This window comes from Scleropages formosus, chromosome 13, assembly GCF_900964775.1.
Source record: "Scleropages formosus chromosome 13, fSclFor1.1, whole genome shotgun sequence".
NCBI lineage: Eukaryota > Metazoa > Chordata > Actinopteri > Osteoglossiformes > Osteoglossidae > Scleropages > Scleropages formosus.
The window spans coordinates 28,760,953-28,781,809 of NC_041818.1; the positions used below are offsets into that span (position 1 = coordinate 28,760,953).

Consider the following 20,857-nt stretch of genomic DNA (forward strand, 5'->3'; position numbering starts at 1 on the left):
GAGAGAGAGAGAGAGAGTGAGAGAGAGAGAGAGAGTGTGAGTGAGTGAGTGAGTGCAGGGGGAGGAGGTCGACATGGCTGAGCAGGAGGCCGCGGACCTTCCCTTGAGCCAGGAGACCTTCCAGGAGCTCTGGAACCTGATGTAAGTTTGCAGCATATATGTGCAGGATGCTGCGTGCGTCTCGAACCCAGGGCCGCCCCGCCACCGTGCCAGGGCCCCCCTCTCTGTGCTCGGATGAGAGGTGTGGCAGCCTCTACATTTGACCCGAGCAACGTATATACATTTGTTTTGTAATTATTCTATGTGGTTTCAGGTAGTCGCTAGCTTGAAGTGACTGAAGAAAAATCTTTATCATCTTGCAGATCCCCTGAGTTTGATGCTCCTCCAGGTGAGAACAGTGATGTGGAAGAGAGCAGGAGCTGGGAAAACCTGGAAAATGTAAGTTCTTCATCCTTGTTCACGCTCAAGCACTTCCTAGCCATGTTTATCTTTAGTATGCTGTCGATAAAGTCGACAAATTGATTATGAATAACTGTTTTACTGTGACCTTCTCTTGGGCAAGCAGAAGGAAACTAATTATTCTGAAACTTTGATAATAGAGTAGTATTTTTGTTGTAAAATAATAAAATACTGATATGTAATCTGTAAACCTTAAAGAGGAATGGAAACATATGTATATATATCATTAAGTGTCACTGCATGAGAAGAGCACTCTATAAAAATAAATAAATTTAAAAAGTCTGATTTTACAAAAATCAAGTTAAAAAGCTGGATTTTCCTGCCATATTTTGTCCTTTTTGGAGCATTTTGATTTTCTAAATTCAAATTTTTATATGCACAAGTCTAAATTGGATAAGTATATGTTGTACTGTCCTGTGAATGTTGGAGTAAGGGTTTTTTGTATGATGTATTCAGAATTCATTAGTTTTAAATAAGCACTTTTTGGGTTAAGTGACCCCACTTTAGGTGTGGCTGATGGGTCTTAAATCCAGTAATGGTAGGAAGTTGATGAAAGTAAGTTTTGTAGTTATTTAATGATGGTTGCCACAGCAGCTGGCACCAGTGTCTCATAGTACCTGCACTGCACATTTGGATGTGGGTTTGAATCCAGCACAGTCTGTGTAGCTTGCATAGTCTCCTTGTGTTTGTGTGGGTTTCCTCTTGTAGTCTGTCATATATTTCAGGTGAACTGTAAATTTGCCTGTGTGTGTACAGTTACCTATTTGTTACATTACTCTGATGTATGTATTTGTGAATGATTGTAGAGACTTTACTGTAGTCTACCAAATACATTATCAAAGTTTTACTTAAATTTTTAAACTGTATATTTTTCTTATTAATGTTACTATTAAATACTAGTTACTGGAGATGTGCTTAGTTTTTTTTTTTTTTGGTTATATAAAATATTAGAAATTAAAATTAGAGGACCTCTTTGGCACAGCATTTTCTGTATTTAGGAGAATAGGGTTTATTTGCATGCTCACTGATTTAATTTTCAATATAAAGATATATAATAATTTGTTAGACTTCTGTATTCTGAAAAGACGTATACTACACTATATACTAGTGGTCCTCAACTTACAAATCGGGTATTTTCTGACAGCCTTGTAAGTAAACATTAGCAATTAATACACACTCAAATACTTGCTAAAACAAGTTATTTTTAAATTTACAGTATTTATTGGTGTTTTGTAACAGATGGCTTCAGAGTGTTGGAGTAATGGTCATGATTTAAAATGTCTTAAAAATGAACAAGTTCACATTTTCAGCAAGTTACTGAGATCTCTGTGCTGTCACTATGTCTCCTGCAATAGAACAGACTAACTCAGTTGGAATGGATAGATAGATGTGATTTGGCCAGAGGAGCAAGCCTTGCGAATCTGGTCGCATTGTCTTTCCACCAATCAACAGCACTGCTGTTGAGAGCAATACAAGCCATTGCACTGAACAACTTCACAGCACTCGTATGTACCACTTATCAGTGTGTGCTTTGGTCCCAGGAATTTCTGCTTTGATGTTAACACAACCAACGCAATGGCGTGGCAATGGGGGAAAACAAACTTGTGAGTCACTGCACTTGGCTGAGGAGCCAATTCAATCTGGATACCTACAACCCCCTTTGGGCTGCTAAATTAAGAGTGTGCTGTATCTGTGTGTGCATGGTGCCTGTCATGATGGCAGTTCCATGGTTTGACTCCTTGAGCTCCCAGGGTTAACAAAGGGAATTTGTTAGGAAAAGACTCCTGCAAACTCCTTTGTTCTGTCTTTCTCGCAGCTGTAATGCCTGCTTGTTTAACTTCTTGCAGTGATGACGACACAGATGTGCGGTTATTTTTGTCATATAACTGCTATTGCAGAGGAGCATGGTTTTGTGACTTTGTTAAATTTTTGTGTCCTTTTCATAAATAATAGGGAAACCAAAATATTGCCACACTGACTTATAATGAACTGGTGTATTGTCAGTGCATTTCTGAAATTAGTGTTATGAGCATTGAGGTGTATGTAGTATAGTAGTGACTCACAGAAATTTCAACTCTCGTTACAGAATACCGGACTAATTTTGCTAGCATTATTATGTATAGCGAAACCTTATCTGAAAAACCTACAGGTTTTATATTTTTTCACACATTCATTTTAAAATAATACGAATATGGAATATTAATAAAGTAACAGCACTATTTTCACTTTCATTTCTAAATCTGTTTTATTCAACGTTCGCTTTCCTGAAAAATGATTTAGCTCTGAAAAAAGTAGCTCTCATCACTACAGCATGTCACACTCTTTTCATGCAGGTACAGTCAGAGCCCCCTGAAGCCCTCTTCCAAGAGGAATTAGAAGAGGCTGTGATTGAGAGGCCTTCCACCTGCAGCCCTCAGCCTTTTCTGTCAACTGCTGATACCACTCCCTCCCCTGCCCTATCCGTGATTTCTACTGCCAACTACATGGGGGAGCTTGGCTTCCAGCTTCACTTCCATCAGTCCGGCACAGCCAAGTCTGTCACATCCACTGCAAGTGCCTTAATTTGCATCCACTTTTATAAGCACCCTCCTTATCTATAGTCCATTTGTAACAGTGCTCATGTTCACACGTACGTCCACATGCTCAGAATGTTCGTCTGAAAGGATAATAAGAATGCTAAACTTTGACCCTGATTATCTTTCATCTAGTGGAATAGACCACAAATGCTTTTCATCGTGGCAATGATCAGACACTTATTTGTCCGTGTCCTTTTTTGAAAGTGTGTGTGTGTGTGTGTGTGTGAGAGAGAGAGAGAGAGCGCGCGCGCAAATGCTGATACTCTAGGTGTCTATGAATGTCTAAAAGTGTGACTCCTCTCCCCAGTATTCTCCAGACTTGAATAAGTTATACTGCCTGAGTGGGAAGACATGTCCTGTTGAGATACACGTGGACCAGTCTCCGCCCCCAGGTGCTGTCCTGCGTGCCACTGCTGTCTACAAACTGCTGGAGCATCGGGCAGTAGTGGTGCGTTGCTGCCCCTACCATGAGGGTGCTGCAGAGAATAATGAAGGTGAGGACGCTGGTCCCAAAGTGTGCAAACCTCTGACCAAATTTCAGCTATTGAGAATCTTTTGTACTGCCACTCGCCTCAGGCCCGGCTAACCGTAGTCACCTGATACGGGCAGAAGGCTGTCAGCGAGCTCAGTACATAGAGGACAGTGCCACTGGAAGGCATAGTGTCCTGGTGCCCTATGAACAATCCCAGGTAGGCTGTTCCTTAGCCTCTCCCATGCTAGTTCGCACAGTGAGTTGTTCAGAAGTGTACTGTCGATAATCAGACCCCTGTCTGTCTCTAGCCAGGCACAAAGTGCTACACAGTGTTCTACACTTTCATGTGTAACATTAGCTGCAGGGGGGGCATGAACCGTCGACCCATCCTCACAATCATTACGCTGGAGACCCAGGGGTAAGTGACTATCTGCACGTGCCTCTGGGCTCCTGGCCACTTTGTGTGACCTTTATTGCTTTCTACTAATGCTGATTCAGAGGCACTTGTGATGACCTCTGCCAATCTCGTCTCATTCAAGGGGTGAGATTCTGGGACAAGGCTGTTTTGAGGTGCGCGTTTGTGCTTGTCCCGGCCGGGACAGGAAGAATGATGAGGAGAACTTCAGGAAGCGCAATGCGTGTAAGTCCTCTGTAAAGGACAAGTAGCAGATGACAAAGTGTTCTGGAATACTGTTGCTGAAACTTACATTTGTGTGTGATAAGGAAACCAGAACTTGTACTACTATTAGCTTTATCAGGTACCAGAATAAGTCTGTCTTCCCTGTGCCTCTAGCTTTCAGCGAAGTGTCTCATCTTGAAGTCCAAAACAAAAAGATCAAGTACAGCAACACTAGTGCTGATGATGGGGTATACACACTGCTGGTGAGCTATACACATGCAAACACACAGGTTCTTATTTAACACATTGAGTGTCTGAAATCTGTGTATTCTCCTGACAATGTACATTTGGCTCCCCAGGTCCGTGGGAAGGAGCGATTTGAAATGCTGAAGAAAATAAATGACAGTTTAGAGCTGTCAGACAGCATTCCAGCTACAGAACTTGAAAAATACAGACTGAAAGTGTGAGTTTTTATATAGATATAGACCTGCCCATCATTTTATATACCACAAGCCTTTTATATGAATCATTTCAACATCATTCTCAAATTACCTGTTTTAGTGTGTATGCACATTCAAGTAATTCTGTATGAATTGTATTCAGTAGATCATTTCCGTTAATTTTATTTTATGTATTATACCCTTTCCAGCATTTTGGTTCAGGTTACTGAATAGAGTAAAATTTTACCTGACCTTACAAAGGAAATGCGTTCCTTAGAAACCCTTTGTAAGGTGAATTCTCGTAACTGATAATTACAATTAGTTTAAATGGAAACAACTTATGTGTTCCTGATCCCAAAATTTACAACAGTTTATCATGAAATATCACTAATCCCATTAAAATTAAGTTACTTCAGTAGTAAATGTTAGCTATAACAAAACAAGGCAGTTTCCCTTTATTAATTACTCTGATGCTGTATGGCTGCCTGCCTGCACTCATTCAGCTCTTTTATAGCTAGTAGGTATTACAGAATTAACAAACGGTCACAAATGAAACAGACACATGTTGCTCGGTGTTTATGTATTAGTTTAACCTTTTATTGGGGGGAAAAAGGCAGGACGGTAGAGAGACAAGAAATCAATGAGAACTACAGATGAGCTCACAATTGCTGGGTATATTGTTACATAGCTGCTGTATGTGAATGACTGTAGGGAGTTTACTGCAGTGTATCTAACACTAAGCCACTTTGGATAAGTGTCAGCTAAATACTATAGAATAATTGTTGTATGTTGCTTTTGAGAAAAGTGTCTGTCAAATGAATAAATGTAAATGGCTAGGGCTGTTTGGGTGCCAGGAGGAAGGCAAAATCCAAATTTAGTTAATAAAAATGCAAAGAAAAGCCTTGCAGGTTGAAGTAGGGGTATTCAGTGAAACTCTTTGTAATGTCATATTCCCATAACGCTAATGAACATATACATGGCTGTATGATTAAAAATAAAATTAGCTCAGAGGCATTGAACAGTTAATATGACAGACAACGATCATGAATAAAGTGTAGATGGTGACCTCTAGGGGTGAGGCCTGGTGGTTTTTTTATTAACTACAGCCTTGGCACTGTTTCTTTCCTCTGACACAGTAACTCAGGAGTCCACAAGCATGAGCGTCAGGCCCCAGAGCCAAAAAAAGGGAAGAAGCTGCTGAAGAAGAAAAGCTCTGACCGTGGGGGAGAAGCTGACAGAGATCCTTAACATCCACCCCAAAGAACCTTGTCCTGTCTGTGGTTAGAAGGTGTTTCCCTGCATTTCTTGTACAGTCAACCCGCTATGTTTCTGGACAGAGTGACTTTTTTGCATTATTCATGTGCCAAAAATAAACTGAAATGATGCAGCTGAAATTGGTGTCAGTGCCCAGGTATTAACTTACCAGATATGGAATACTGGGCCCATACGTTTGTCAGTTTTATTCTGTGCTCAGTTTACTGTGCATTCAGTTTATTTTTATAATATGCATTGTCCAGCTTTGGTAGTAAAGTGATAACTGATTGATTAAAAAAAAAGAATGATGGTTTAACATGCTTTTGCCATATTTACAGGTAAAATGTTTGAATTTCTGTAAATATTCTTTTTTTAAATTTTCTATAAAATGTAAGTTTTGATAGGTTAGACTGAAGAATGCAAAGCATTACTAGTTTGCAAATAAATCAGCTTCAGCTGAGGACTTGCTGTGGTATACTTTCGTGTTTGTCAGATGCTGAAAACAATTCTTAAAACCTGTTTGAGATCTCAGAAGCTGTGAATAAAAATCAGCATTTAGGCAGGTGAAAACAAATAATCAGCTTAAGACTTATCATTTACTAACAGTGTACAGACACCCTTTGACTTAGGAAGATACAACCCCAATTCCAAAAAAGTTGGGACAATATGGAAAATGCTAATTAAAAACAGAAGGAGTGATTTGTAAATTGACTTGTATTCAAACAAAAACAGTATAAAGATGAGGTGTTTTCCTGTTTTACCTAATCAGCTGCATTTTTTTTTTTTTTTAAAAAATGTACATTTATTCTGAAATTGATGCCTGTAACACGTTCCAAAAAAGTTGGGACACTCGAGTGTTTACCACTGTGTAACATCACTGTAGGGTGTTAGTAACACTTATGAAGCGTTTGGGAGCTGAAGACACCGGTTGGTTAAGTTTAGCAAACGGAATTTTCTGCCATTCATCCGTTATACAGGTGTTCAGCTGTGTAACCGTACAGGGCCTTCGTTGCTATATTTTGTGCTTCATAATGTGCCACACATTGTCAGACACAGGTCACGACTGTGGGCGGGCCAGTCTAGTACCTGCACTCTCTCTTTACGCAGCCATGCACTTGTAATGGGGGCAGGATGCGGTTTGGCGGCGTCCTGTTGGAAAATGCAGGGACGTCTCTGGAAAAAACGACATCCGGATGGCAGCATATGTTGTTCCGAAATGGACTTAACTATACAAAAGAAAGGCATTAAAAACCCAATATACTTAATACCAAAAAGTAGTAAACGGCTGAGAAACCTCGCTTATATCGTCAACCCAATTTAAGAAAAACTGGTGATACCTCAAACACAACCAGATCAGTCAGGGTCCTGTAAACATTCCTCCTGCGGTATCTTCCAGATCACTGCTATGTTATGCTGAACTTGACAAACTCGGCTGACTTTCGTGGTTTGCATACTTTGCAATATGTAAAGCAGAAGGTGAGAGGCATGTGAGTGTGTAACAGTATCTATGTTTCCAGCAGGTCTGCACTAACTGGAAATGTACGAAGAGGTGGAACAACAGTTTTCTGTTTTAATCTCTCTAAAAGTTATTGTTGAAACTGGTTCCTGTGTCGGCTGAGATAAGACACTAGTGCGGCAAATAATGGGAAAGAAAATTGACGAGGACACACGATGTCGTTGTGTGGCATTGCTTCGAGAAACAGCCCAGAGCCCGGATGTACGTATGTTCTAAGTAATAGAGTAACTGTAATGATGACGAGCCTCCCCTGCCCCTGGTGTGTGAGCCATTCGTCACACAGCCTATGACAGCGGAGTGCTCGGAGGCGTGTTCATGCAAATCTTCTTAGCATCTCTATCATTTTCCATATTCCCCTCGTTGGGCCAGCAGAACTTGCGAAGGAACCGGAGGACTCAGGTCACACTGAAAAACAAAAGCGGCCTCTGCATGCAGCAGCAACACGTAAATATGGTCATATTTGCTCTTCACAAATCGGCATTCCTGCCAACCTTTTTCTTCATTCATTTAGGTTTTGCCTTCATTGCTGGTTTTATTTGAATGAGAAATATAGATGATGTGATTCAGAGTAAGGGCAACTGCTCCCAAGTACAGTATCAGAAAATGATAATGATAATTAATGCCATTAATAGAGTAAATTTAGTTACTGGATGCAACTGTAATATACCGTATGTACTTTAACTGAGGGTTATATAAATTCTATACCTGACATCACCGACATTTAGAAGCAAACTACTGTTTCACATGGACCTTTCTTGTCCTTCTCTGTCTCATTTTGCACTTTTTCCGGAATATTTTTCATAACACTTGGGTTAGTGGATATACAAAACAACATAAAAAAATATATATAAATGACACGTCAAATAATATGACTAACAAATCAGCAGGAGAATATTATGCAAATTAGGAATCTTTTGGCCTGCTAACAGTAAAATAGGAGACCTTTGGATGTTCGCAACTCCTCTGCATTTCCTGCTGTCGTGGCGTTTATTCTTAATTAAATTATAGGGCTCTCCTGCAGCACCAAGCTACATATAGAGGATCATCCTTGTGGGGAAGTTTCACTGTCATCTAATATGTTGTCTGGAAAAATCTAAGTGCCAGACCCAAGATATTGCTTTATATTTAATTAATATATATTTAATTTAATATTTAATATAATTATGAAGGGGGAGTGCGGTGGCGCAGTGGGTTGGACCACAGTCCTGCTCTCCAGTGGGTCTGCGGTTCGAATCCTGCTTGGGGTGCCTTGCGGCGGACTGGCGTCCCGTCCTGGGTGTGTCCCCTTCCCCCTCCGGCCTTACGCCCTGTGTTACCGGGTAGGCTCTGGTTCCCCGCGACCCTGTATGGGACAAGCGGTTCTGAAAATGTGTGTGTGTGTATTTAATTTAATATACAATATAATTATATATTATAAATTTAATATATAATATATAGTTCTAATTTTGTTTTTGTTCCTATAAAAATGAGATGTTTAAGTCTTGGTTAAAAATCGTTTACAAAAAAACACTCCTGAAATTTAATCTTAAAAGGCAATGAAGAGTTAGTTTTTCTTTCTCTACTGGTTTCATGTTTTTACTAAACTCCTTGAGATGAGTAAATGTGTGCGTCAAGTGTGTGTTTACATGACATTTCGCCGGAGCTTCCCAGCCTCCACCCTTGTACAGTTCTGCACAGCACAGGGATGATTGCCGTCCTAAAATGCCGTCCAAAGACATGCTGTTAGGTGGATTGGTGACTCTAAGTCACCCATAGTGTGTGAGTGACAGAGAGAGTGTGTGTATTCCACTGATGTATGGATGAGTGACCCATTGTAAGTAGTGTATCTAGCAGTGTAAGTCACCACAGTGAATAAGGTGTGTGGGCTGACAACACTACATAGAGTTCATTGGAAGTTGCTTTGGAGAAAAGCTTCTGCTCAATGAAGTCATGTCATGTAAAATGCAGCTGAATTATTTCAAAAGCGCTGCTGCTGCTGCTGCTTAGGGACTTTGGCACAAACATCTTTTCCATATCGTTTTCAGTTTTATGCCCCTTGGCTGGGATTTGCACACGTCAACATGGGAAAGATGGCACTTCTGCTCCTTCTGGGTGAGTCGGGCATTTTCCTCATGAAGCATGCAGAGAGCTCGAATGGAACAAAGCGAAACGGATCTGCGTAAATGCAAATGCTGCTCAGGTACAAGAGGAAGTGCACTTTGCCAGTTGCCCCGAAGGACACCAGGGTACCGGGCTTCCGGGATACAATAATGTGGCAACTAGGAGAACGTTTGTGCTGCTCTTTGGATGCCAGTCTTTCCCGAAACTTCGTTTGACCAAATCTGTTTCTCCAGCATTCTCCAGCATTCATGGAAGCATTGAAAAATCTGCAGTTGATTTTTTACAGCGGCAGTTTTTAATCCCTAAAAGTGTGTGTTTATTGTTTATCTGTGCCCACCGTCCTTTACTGGACCACGGCCAGCGTGTCCTTCGCCGTGTCTTACCATGTTCCTGGTCACATGTCCATGCATGCTCCTTCTCTCCTGCAGGGAGCCTGGGTGTGTGGGCAGAGCCACAGTACTATAAGCACAGCAACAGCTCCACCTGGGAGGAGGCCAGGAAGCACTGCCAGCTCTGCTATAAGGAGCTGGTCAGTCTAAACTCTGAAAACATCCAGCTCATTGTGCAGAACCTCACCAACGACTACTGGGTCGGACTCCGCGAGGACCTTAATGCTACCATGCTGTGGTCTGTTTGGTCCAATGGCGATCCGGTAACATTTCAGAACTGGTACCCAGGTCACCCAAAAATCCTGCAGCAGATTCCACCGACGCCAACGACTCCCACGACGACAGCAACCCCAATGCCCCGAACGTCCACCGGACCCGAACCACTTGGACACGATCATATTTGCCGCATCGAACTCGAGGACCTGTGCCGAAACCTTACCAACATCACAGAACTTTACATCTACAATGGCAGCGAGCACAGGAATGAGTTTGAAACCCCGGTGACGGAGCCACAGCCAACGGTCACTGCGGAACCAGAACCGGTCATCAAGAACCCTTGCACAGCCTTGCTCAGCTTTGGTATGTGGATGGAGAGGAACTGCTCTGGGCTCCTGCCTTACATTTGCTATGAAGGTAAGGGGAACATTTCTCTTGTCTGATGGGATACTGCACAGCCCAGTATGCAAATGCACAGTCCACTTGCTCTTCCTGACATGCAAATTGTGAAATAAAGTTGCTTTGTCGCCGCTGTTCTCTTTACTGACCAGACCAATGTCTGCTCTATGTCTTGCACAGTTTCCCTCTCATACTGTGTACTTAGACTCAGTCTTCTCCTTTCTTTCTCTCCACCCTATTTGTCCATCAACAGATCGTTTCTTCGGCTCGGTCAACTTCTCCAACGTGACCCTGAAAAGCGCTTCCTTCAACTGGAGTCCAGGGCCGGGCAATATTGACTTCTACAAATTGAAACTGAGTGGAGACATCAATTTGACCGTAAACACAAGTTACCTGTTCACAGATATTTCAAACCTGACGCAGGGCACGCTATACCAAATCCAGGTGTTCCCTGTGAAATGTGGGAGGGACCTCAACCCACAAAACATCTCCTTCTACACCAGTAAGTAAATCTTTCATTTTTACCAGACAAACGAGAAGCTATCATTACCATTATTTATCAGCTGAGTGCCTCACTGAGTGCACATGGATGCTCTTTGTCTCTTCCCACCAGAGCCCGATGTAATTCAAACGCTAAGTATCAAAGATGTCGGAACAAACTCTGTTTGCCTCTCCTGGGTGAGACCAGTCGGAAATCATGACTTCTACTCTGTGGAAGTGGTTTATTCTCCCAACATCACATGTAACTCTACGACAGAGAGCTGCCTGGTCACTGGACTCTCCCCTGGTACATTTTATCAATTCAATGTGTATGCTGAAGTGAAGGACCAGTCCATTGTGGGAGATCCAACAAATATTTCCTCCTATACCCGTAAGTGAAGTGTATTAAGGTACTTCAATCTGAAACTGCCAGACTTGTAAAGGAGACAGTCTCACTTGAAATTAATCATCTTTCCTCCAGGACCCAATAAGGTAGTAAACCTGAGAGTCCTTTACTATAACAACACTTCGATCGTGCTGGCATGGAACAAGAGCGAGGAGGTTTCTCTCGAGTTTCAAGTGGTGGTTGATGTTGGCTGGCAAGGGAATCACCTCCTCACTCAGAACACGACTTCCACGAATGTTATTGTGGATAACCTGACCCCAGGCACCATTTATTTCTTCACCGTGGTGCCACAGGTGCCAGATTTGACACTGAATGGTGAAAATGTAACAATCCCTGGTTTTACCAGTAAGTGAAACTGCGTCGTTTTCCAAAAATGTGACACTTTGTTAAACTTGCATAGCGCAGAGGCATCAACGTAAGAGTCAAGCCCCCTGCTGCTGTGCAATCTCACAAACTTCTGGCCACAAGTGAAGACACGAAGGACATAAGGATAGAGACCACCTGAACATAACTGACCTCATCCCTCTCCTTGCCTTTGTCCCGCAGTCCCAAGCCCCATATCCAACCTGAATCTGTTGAGCAATGAAAGCGCCATCACAGCCAGCTGGACCCTCCCAGTAGGCAATGCTACTCAGTTTAACCTTACGATCCAGTCAGATGATACAAACCAAAAGTGGGATGCAACAACCAATCTCACACAATACACCTTCAACGTTAATAAAGCAGCTGCCAGTTACACAGTCACGGTGTGGACAGTAGTGGGAAATATCAAGAGCGAATCCGTCAACGGCTCCCGATACACGCGTGAGTACCTGGCCACTGTTCCACTGCCTTTTCACTTTCATATCTTTCTCTTGCACAGCACACGCTTTCTGCTGGAGGTTGAGGCTTCACCTAACCTTAAAAACGCGTACACTTAATGACGCGAACCTCGTGTTATGAGCCTCCGAGTTTCAAATTGTCAAACATGCCGAGCTTTTAAAGGCTCTTCATCACTTTTTAATGGAATGTTCTCATCCGGTGTATTTTTATTTATTATAGCTATATATTTTATTTTACCCAGTGAATACATAGACACATGTCTTTTATTACATTTTTCTGATTAGGAATTAAAGACCAGCTGCTGCCAACATTGTTCATGTGATGCGTCGGTCGCTTCCTCGTGGACCGTTTTGTTTCCTACGAGGCACGCAGTTGTCTTTTAAGGTTGAACACTTTCAATTGCAACATCCATTACAGTCTTGCTTCTATAAAGCATAACACAGCGGACAGGGAAAGGTGAAAATTACGTATTTTTTAGTTTTGGTTAATGTAGATAAATAATATTAAATGTTAATAACAGATAATAAAACAAATTGGTGTTGCATCTACATTGTATCCTGTCCCACGTCTGATGTCTCCAGGGTAGAGGAACATTGATGCTGTATTGTATGGAAATAGATAAAGTCATAGAGCATTTTCAATTCATTCTAGCTTTATCTGATGTTTTTAGCAAAACCTAACCCGTGATTAAATCGAGGGACTAAGATGTATGAGAAAATGTTATACTTTCATTAAACTTAGATTGTGACATAGTGACTGGACTTCTAAACAGCTGGACTAGAATTCCTGTCTCTGTTGCGTCTGTAAGATGAGGTACAAGTATTTTGTTTTAATGACTATTGAACTGTTATATGCGACACAGTGGTGCAGCAGGTAGCACCATAGTCCTGGTGACTCATAGTTCTGAGGCTCTGGGTTAAAACCTGGCTCAACCTGTGTGCAGTTTGCAGGCTCTCCAAGGGTGTCCTTGGGTTTCCTGCCGCAGCCCAAAGACATGTGTCTCAGGTTAACTGATCACTCTGAAGAGCCTGTAGTGTGTGTGTGTGTGTGTGTGTGTGTGTGGTTGCACTGTAATAGACTGGCATATTCAGCTACCTGCTGAATACTTAAAACATAAATGAAAACTATTTTTACAAAACGGGTTTTATGAAATCAAAATACTTCCACATCAGCCAGCAGCGTTTAGTGGGAAAGTTTCAGCAGACCCAAAATAAAATATAGCTCCTTGCACAGAGAAATGTTTTCTTCTCCTTTCCTGCTGTGGCTTCTGTCCATCACAGGACCACCTGTTGAGGACTGGTGTGTCTTGTCACATGCAGTGTTCACACACACACACACACACACACACACGAGTCCTGCTTGGGGTGCAGTGTTCACCTCTCATGAATTTCACTGTCTGCCTCCACAGTGCCGGTAAGACCAGGATGTCCTTCAGTTTTGAGTAAGAGTAACACCAGCATCACTATCCAATGGGAGGTCCCTCCTGACCTGGACAACATGACAACACAATTCCTGGTGACCTATCAAAGCTCCTTCTGGCAATTCAAGAGCAGCAGCACTATAAAAGGCAACAAGATAACTGTTGACAATCTCCAACCAGGAACCTACTACAATTTTTCCATTCAAACTGTAGCTGACAACAAAACAAGTGATGCTGTTTCGATCACTAACATCACAGGTAAACCTCCTTTTTTGTTACCTGTTATTGTTCCTCAATTTATTCATGTAACATTACTCTTGTATTCAAGTACATCTAAGAGCAAGGCGAAAAACATCCACAATTATTGGTCCTCATTTGAATACAGTTGATTGCAGATACTTTTTAACTTACCCTTGAAGACAGTATAGTGAGTACAGGTCACCAAGGTTCTGTTGTGACACCTGCTGCTTCGTAGAGCTCTTGAACATTGAGGATCCCATTTGAACTGCTTCACGATATTGAGTAGAATAGGATTACGTACACGACGGAGAATTCAGTTAGCTCTGGTGCCAGCAGAAGACCGTGCAGGACAAAGTGTGTTTTCTTGTGTGACGTCTTGGGCGTGTCTCCATCAGTGCCCCGAAGGAAAAATCTGACCATCTCCATTCAGTGCTCTTCCAACAAGACCCTCTACTGCGAAAACGCAAATAGCACTTTTGCAGTTTTTCAGCAGGTGAGCGTTCAGTCCTCACACTCTGCTCTTCACATCTCTCTCCATCCACTCTCTGTCAGTAGGCGTTCCAGTGTGGAGGAGTCAGTGTGAAGGTGTACAAGTGCGGGATTGCAAACTACAACATAGAACTTACATTTACACTAGGCTACCAGTTTCAGTATGGGCATATGATGCATGAAGGAGAAAAGTTTGCAGCTCTTTGTGCGTCAATGCATGGCACATTTGACAGCTTATTGGATTGATTAGAGAGTGATGGAATGTGATGTGTGTCTGCTGTGTCATGTGTGTCTGCAGTTTCAAGAGAAGCTCAAGTCATTGCTCGAGGGGAACGTGTACTATTTACCACTACCACCGTGAAGGCGTCAACCTTCGCTACACGCAAAGTCGTCAACCTCCTCCAAAGCAACTGTCGTACTCACTGTTTGGTGAAAAGCAAATATTTTAACTTTTTTTATAGTCTGTCTTCTGCATTTACATTTACTCTGCATTTAGCTTTTACAAATGCATTATCAACAACAAACACTGGTAAAGATCAACAAATGTAAAATAATCTTGTACAGAATGTGTATAAGTAGGCCTCCCGCACACTTATCCCTGTTCCCTGAGACGAGCGCCCCAGAACGCTGCTCCCGGCCTCTTTCTCCACGTCTGCTTCCGCTGCCACCCCGTCTCGTCACCGGCAGGACATGGAGCTTTTCCCACCTGCACCAGAAATGGTTTTCCACTATCTCAGTTGTGTCTCTCACTTTATAATATTTTGTTGTTCAGAAGTCACTTGCTCTCAGCCTGCATTTTTACATACGACTGTGCTGTCTTAGCAGGAGCCGCTCGGTCTCAACGCGGAGTTATTCCGTTCAAGGCTGTGCTGATGTGTTGACGGCTCTCCTATCCTCTCTGCGAAACGTATGGTGCCCTTGCACTGGTTTCTTCCCGTCTCCTGACTGGCTCTCCAACATTTTTCCTTTCCTCCCATTAAATCATGTGTCTCAAAGAGCGAGCTCATGACATCTTTGTGTGCTGAGTAATAAAGAAAGATGTGTTGACAAAGACTCTCGCGTGTAAATCTGGCTTCTGCAACGAGATGAAAAGTGTCAGGTGTTGCAAGTGAAGACGGGGGGGAGAGGAGACCATCCACGGGGGGCTCCGAAGGGCCGCGAGGGGGAAGATGGTGGGCCTGCCTCCATTTACGTGTATTCTGTCAGCAGACACTTTTCTGCAAAGCGACGCACGTCTTAGACAAAACCACAGAGCCTGTTAGAGAAACGGAAAGAGAGACTTGGATGCAGACATGTGATTCCAAAGCTGTTAATTTGTCACATTACAGTTACATTTATACTCACATTCCACCATATGAACCAGTGATGCAGGTTCGAATCCCACCTCTGGCTGTAGTACACTTGAACAAGGTGTTTACCCTACATTGCTCAAATACATAAATACACACACGCATACATACTCAGCTGTATAAATGGGTAAATTGTTGCACAGAGAGTAACATTTAATTGCAAAATCGAGCTTGGTCTTCACCTGTTGCAAATGGGACCACATGGTACTTTATTACACTATTACATATACACTGGTTGCTCCTCGCAGAGAAACCCACAAACATAGCAAATAACGCGGCAGATTTAGAACAAAAAATGTCCGTAAGAAAGAGCAGAAATGAAATGACATACATGACACAAACAAAAAAGCAAAGTACAGTGACTAAACAACAAAAATTGGCATAATAAATACAGATTAATTATTCAAGTTTAACTAATTCAAAGCACGATTTATTAGTCTTATCATCCAGGGACAAAAGTGCCTACAACAGTTTTTCAAAGAGCTGCACGAGCCACAGCACACTCAAAATCAGCACCGCCGCCTTCCGCCCGCCATTTTAAACACGGACCAATGCGATTGGCTAGCGTGGAGCGGCTCGACGGTCGCCGCGGATGTGACGTCACTATCGGGCTCAAGCTGGCCCGCCATCTTGCGCCGGTGGAGAAGCAGGAGAGCGAAGTGAAGGCGCGGTTGGACTCTCGTTCCAGCACTTCTTCACACCAGTGTAACAGCACTGTAACAGTACTAGATCGTCATTATAGCCCGAGTGTTCGCGCTTAAAAAGCTTCGCTCTGTTTCTTTATTCAGTGAAGAGATGATCTGACTGAGCGGCTCGAATTCCCTGAAAACGCCCGGTCCTTTACCTTTTATTTTTGCCGCGTCCTGACGTGACTTAACTTAAAGTTTAAGTTAACGTCACTTAATGACTTCGAGGAAGAACTTCATCAGTCAGCGTCTCTTCGCTCGTGTAGGCTGTCTGCTTACTTTTCTTGGCATGCTGTGTTACGTTTGATTCCTTTGTTTTAGCCCTGTCAAGTGCCTTTTTTAAGTTTTTAAACTCAACTCAAGTGTGTGGGGAAAGTTGTGCTTTTCCTTGTACAAACAAAGTTACTAAAGCTCTGACTGAAGCACACGGCTTTACTTTACTCCTTGAGTCCTTCGGGAAGGTGACTGCTGTCGCGAGCGCAATATTTTCATGTGTCTTGTGCGTGGCGCAGTACGCGTATGCGTAAACGTTACCGCTGGTGCCCCGGACACACTGACGCTGTGCCGCCTGCGGCTCCTGTCCTTGGGCCTCTAGGTGTTCCGTAAGGCAGGCTGAGTGGGCGCCTTTCTCCTCGACTCTGTCGCTGCTCCTCGCCCTCGCACCCGGACCGCTCTCTCGGGTTTACCCTGGAGGTCGAAGACGGAGATGCCCTCGAGCTGCGCCGCCATCAACTGCTCTCTGGAGAGGAGCGCGGACACCTTGAAGCAGGGCGTAACCTTCCACAGGTCGATCCCTGACACCTGTCGCGCCGCCGCCGCCGCTCTGGATGCGCAGACGCAGAGTGAACGACCCGAACCCTACGTCCGTTGCAGGTTCCCCAAGGAGCCCGCGAGGCGCCTGCGTTGGTGTGCGGCCCTGCGCAGACAGAGCAGGGACCGGCAGCTGTGGGCCCCCACCAAGAACAGCGTGCTGTGCAGCCGCCACTTTGCCCCCGACATGTTTGACCGCACGGGGCAGACGGTGCGGCTGCGTGACGACGCGGTGCCCACCGTCTTCGACTTCCGCAAGTGGAAGGTACCGGTGCCTTCTTGCCGGCGCACCCTCTTCGAACCTGTGCGTAACGCTGATGCTCTGGGCTGTGGCGTCGCGACGGCTGGCGAGTGTATCGACGGCGCTCGTATTCGTACTGGGGCACTCGATGGAGTGTATAGTTTGTCTCTTCCGCTTCTGTGAGTGAAACGAGGAGCTGCACTCCTCCCCGTTGCACATGATATCACTGTGCCATGTGGAATGTGATTCTCCTGTCCCTCAGGGCCACTTGCATGGCACGGTGAAAGGGCTGCTTGCTTAGCCTGCAAATCCATGCAAAGAGCCACATTTGCTCTTCAAGCCCCTTGCAGACAGAGCAGCACCCTTCAGACCACCAGCAAGGTTCTTTCAAAGGCTTTTTTGAAAAGCTCTCCCATAACATCACTTAAAAGTAGCTCTTTACAGGGGGCACTGGGTGGTGCAGTGGCTTGAGCTGCTGACTTCTACTCGCATCCCGTCTGCTGCTGAAGTACAGGTGCAATGATAGCCTGCGTGGTATCTGACCCTCAGAGAGGAGGCAAGATGGAGGTGCAGTGGAGGAAGGAGGGTGGCAAAGGTCCCAAGGGCGGTGACGGGTCGAGAAGGATGAGTGGCAGCACAGAGGAACAGGATGAACCGACGACAGAGCGGAGTTCAGGTGAGTGCTGGGCCTAGCCGGGGGCTCTCCTCCCGCAGTTTCCTGTACTGCGGTTGTGGTGGAGCCGTTCTTCTGGCCAGTGGAATATGTTCAGTCTGGTTTAGTAAGCAAGCGTCGCTGATGCTGTGTTCTGGTCCCAGACTCCCCGGCCGGTTTGAGTGACCTGGCCTTGGCAGCAGAGCTCATGGAGCTGGTCAGCGACACGGTGCGCCAGGTGCAGCTGGGGGTGCGGAGTCAGCGGGGCTTCCAGAACGACCACGGTGACCTGCCCGTCCCGAGCGACCCCGACCGGCTGTGCGCCATGGTGCGAGGCCTGGCGGCCGACCAGCACCGACAGGAGCAAGCTCTCCTCAGCCTTCAGAAGGCCATAGAGGGGAAGGACAAGCTGCTGCTGAGGAGGAAAGTGAGAGCTGCTCCTCTTGTGTTCTGTCACATCATTTATTCCTTATTTTGCAAAAAAGTAGATTAATATTTGAGTCAACAGCTCAGTACAGCAATATGGATGAAGGGCTCAGCTGGCTGATGGACATGAGGAGAAGACCCACGCCAGCATGCTCTCATGTGCAGAGCATTCCAGTGCGGACACCGACTGAAACTGAAACCCCCATGTATGGGGAAACGTCCCGCTCTATATTCAATGTGTAAAATTGGGTCTGCAGTTGTTGCGATTTCAAGCCCTACTGAAGGTTACATGTTTAGCAGGAACCATTGGATAATCTTTTGTTTCTCATGGTTTGTCTGTTAGTCCCATTTACTGGAGCCACTCACTTGTGTGTAAGACAGCAGGTCTCCTCTCTAGCGCATTTAAATTGGAGGCTCTCTGTGTTGAGGGCAGCTACCACGTTGCGTACTGCGATAATGTGGCCCTCAGCTCTGTTTGCCTCTGCCCACAGACGCAGTGGGAGTGGGAGACAGCCGCCCTCACCACGGCCCACGACTCCCGCATCCGTGCTCTGGAGGAGCAGCTGCAGCACGAGCGCCTGGAGGCAGGCGCCATCCTGGAGGAGCTGCGGCAGGCCCGGCAGCAGGTGCGAGCCAGCGCGGAAGCCATGCTCTCCTTGGGCACCCAGATGCGGGAGCAGCGGCAGCCGGTGGCTCGGCCAAATCTACTCAGCGCTCGCACCCTGAGCCGCGCCCCCCCCAAGTGGCTTCGCTTCTACACAGGCTTCCACTCCTACTCCCGCTTCAGGGCCTTCCTTGGCTTCCTGCAAGGCGGGGATGAGGCAGGGCTGGACTGGGATGCGGAAGTCAAGATGGAGGCGGACACCGGGGATGAAGGGGAGGTTCTGCGGGAGGGGGACCTCCTGCAGGACACTGCTGACTTGCCTGACCCCCAGACAATGGTAATGTGTTTGGGCCTCGAAAGCTGCTTGACTGTGGTTTTTGTGAGAAGCTATAAAACTCCTTGTTTCAGTAGGCTGTCTTGCAACTTGGCTGTCCTTATATGTGGGGGTCGGGGTGCTGTAGTACAGTAGGTTATCTGAGAGCCAATTACTTTGTTTGAACCTTTTCAGGAGCTGGAGCCTGCAGACCTGGTGGAAAGTGCCGTGTTTTCCATGGGCGAGGGCAGCGAAGACGAGAGTGGCGAGTCAATGAGATGGAAGGCAGGGGGTTTGTACCGCAGTGCAGGGGGTGCCCCCACACTGCTCAGCCCTGAGGACCAGCTGCTGCTGGTGCTGATCCGTCTGCGGCTGGGCCTCCTTCTCCAGGACCTGGCCTTCCGCTTCCGTGTGGCCGAGTCGACGGTGTCGCGTCTCTGGGTGCACTGGATGGAGCTGCTGCAGAGGAAGCTCCGGCAGGTGCGCAGCAGGACAGGGGGGCTGGGCTGGGCTGTCACATCCATGTGTAGCATTCTACTGTGTTTTCACCAGGAATAAAGGACACCACTGAGGTCTGTACAGTTTGCCCTTGTGGTATGGAGGCAAGATACACGTTTGCGGTGTACAACAGCGCAGTAGTGTTCAACTCTTTCTCCTCCTCTCCTCTGGTGCCAGATCCCCGTGCGCTGCAGTCAGCACTACGTCAGCTGCTTTCAGCCCCAGCACCCGCTACACGTGGGGACGGGACGCACGCTAACCGTGCTGGACTGCTCCGAGCTGCTGTTCGACACCCCGTCCCGGGAGCGGCAACGTGCAGCGGGCAGGTCGGGGGCGTCCCACTCGGCTGAGCCCTACCGCTTCCTGTCCCGGCACCGCGGCTGCGCTTTGGTTTCTCCTGAGGGCTTCCTGGGCTTCGCCAGCTCCGTACGCCTGGAAGACTTGGAGAGCCGGGTGGCCGAGCCCCATGGCCCTGAGACCCCTCTGCCGGACCTGCCGTCCTTCCTGTCGTCCCCCGTGGCGTCCTCTGTGCCCTCCCGGGAAGTGCTCAGCGTGCGCAGCCTGACGGACAAAGTGCTGACGTTCCGGTACCTGAGGGCGGTGCACCCGTACAACTCGGCCTCCCAGCTGGACCGTGCCTGGGAGGTGTGCTGCTACCTGGCCTGCCTCCTGCACCAACCCATGGGTCTCCACTAACAGCACGTGGCCTGAAGGCACTACCAGAATGTAGAAGGTCTTTCTGTGACAGTTGCACGTCGGTGAAGTCGATAGTGTCGGTGCCATGCGTGTATTTCTGTGTCTGGCAGAAACGGTTTTGTTTGGTGGTAAAGCAGCTTGATGTTAAAATAGCAAACGGCTATTGCACATTTCCTCATTTTTGAACTGCTCAACTCTTTACAGAGAACGGCTTTTTTCTTGTTGCCCTCAAAATAAAGGAAACTCTTTTTTTTAACTTGGGGAATCCTGAGAATGAGTGTTTTC

At 45.7% G+C, this 20,857-nt stretch overlaps 3 protein-coding genes across 4 annotated transcripts; all 3 read left to right on the forward strand.

Moving 5' to 3' along the window:
* LOC108923185 (cellular tumor antigen p53-like) lies at positions 1-6,078 on the forward strand. Its single transcript, XM_018733794.2, has 10 exons — positions 1-141; positions 363-438; positions 2,793-3,008; positions 3,343-3,529; positions 3,612-3,724; positions 3,816-3,925; positions 4,047-4,147; positions 4,301-4,389; positions 4,486-4,589; positions 5,703-6,078. The coding sequence occupies exons 1-10, from the start codon at positions 74-76 to the stop codon at positions 5,812-5,814; spliced, it is 1,176 nt and encodes a 391-aa protein (XP_018589310.1). The 5' UTR covers positions 1-73; the 3' UTR covers positions 5,815-6,078.
* Positions 6,079-7,353: 1,275 nt separating this feature from the next.
* On the forward strand, positions 7,354-15,543 carry LOC108923026 (receptor-type tyrosine-protein phosphatase eta). The gene is made up of 11 exons (XM_018733476.2): positions 7,354-7,537; positions 7,709-7,780; positions 9,361-9,427; positions 9,865-10,458; positions 10,694-10,942; positions 11,054-11,311; positions 11,402-11,671; positions 11,873-12,130; positions 13,557-13,826; positions 14,204-14,301; positions 14,596-15,543. Exons 1-11 carry the CDS (start codon positions 7,463-7,465, stop codon positions 14,656-14,658), a joined length of 2,274 nt encoding a protein of 757 aa, XP_018588992.2. The 5' UTR covers positions 7,354-7,462; the 3' UTR covers positions 14,659-15,543.
* Positions 15,544-16,242: 699 nt separating this feature from the next.
* LOC108922902 (uncharacterized) lies at positions 16,243-20,828 on the forward strand. Of its 2 annotated transcripts, none has more exons than XM_029257155.1 (8): positions 16,243-16,351; positions 16,928-17,118; positions 17,206-17,407; positions 17,933-18,059; positions 18,200-18,462; positions 18,953-19,402; positions 19,574-19,858; positions 20,054-20,828. In XM_029257155.1, exons 2-8 carry the CDS (start codon positions 17,039-17,041, stop codon positions 20,570-20,572), a joined length of 1,926 nt encoding a protein of 641 aa, XP_029112988.1. In that variant the 5' UTR covers positions 16,243-16,351; positions 16,928-17,038; the 3' UTR covers positions 20,573-20,828. The 2 variants fall into 2 exon arrangements, with proteins under 2 accessions (XP_029112988.1, XP_018588830.2); XM_018733314.2 differs by having other exon boundaries at positions 16,266-16,594.
* The last annotated feature ends 29 nt before the right edge of the window (positions 20,829-20,857 follow it).

Bases quoted from the DNA above. Each gene is read 5' to 3' on its own strand.
- LOC108923185 (XM_018733794.2), top strand. From the start codon at position 74: ATGGCTGAGCAGGAGGCCGCGGACCTTCCCTTGAGCCAGGAGACCTTC. The intron at 3,725-3,815 runs GTAGGCTGTTCC...GTCTGTCTCTAG, and splicing joins TGCCCTATGAACAATCCCAG to CCAGGCACAAAGTGCTACAC. The intron at 4,590-5,702 runs GTGAGTTTTTAT...CCTCTGACACAG, and splicing joins GAAAAATACAGACTGAAAGT to TAACTCAGGAGTCCACAAGC.
- LOC108923026 (XM_018733476.2), top strand. From the start codon at position 7,463: ATGGGAAAGAAAATTGACGAGGACACACGATGTCGTTGTGTGGCATTG. The intron at 7,781-9,360 runs GTAAATATGGTC...TATCGTTTTCAG, and splicing joins TCTGCATGCAGCAGCAACAC to TTTTATGCCCCTTGGCTGGG. The intron at 10,943-11,053 runs GTAAGTAAATCT...TCTTCCCACCAG, and splicing joins AAACATCTCCTTCTACACCA to AGCCCGATGTAATTCAAACG.
- LOC108922902 (XM_029257155.1), top strand. From the start codon at position 17,039: ATGCCCTCGAGCTGCGCCGCCATCAACTGCTCTCTGGAGAGGAGCGCG. The intron at 17,408-17,932 runs GTACCGGTGCCT...TCTGACCCTCAG, and splicing joins TCGACTTCCGCAAGTGGAAG to AGAGGAGGCAAGATGGAGGT. The intron at 19,403-19,573 runs GTAATGTGTTTG...GAACCTTTTCAG, and splicing joins TGCCTGACCCCCAGACAATG to GAGCTGGAGCCTGCAGACCT.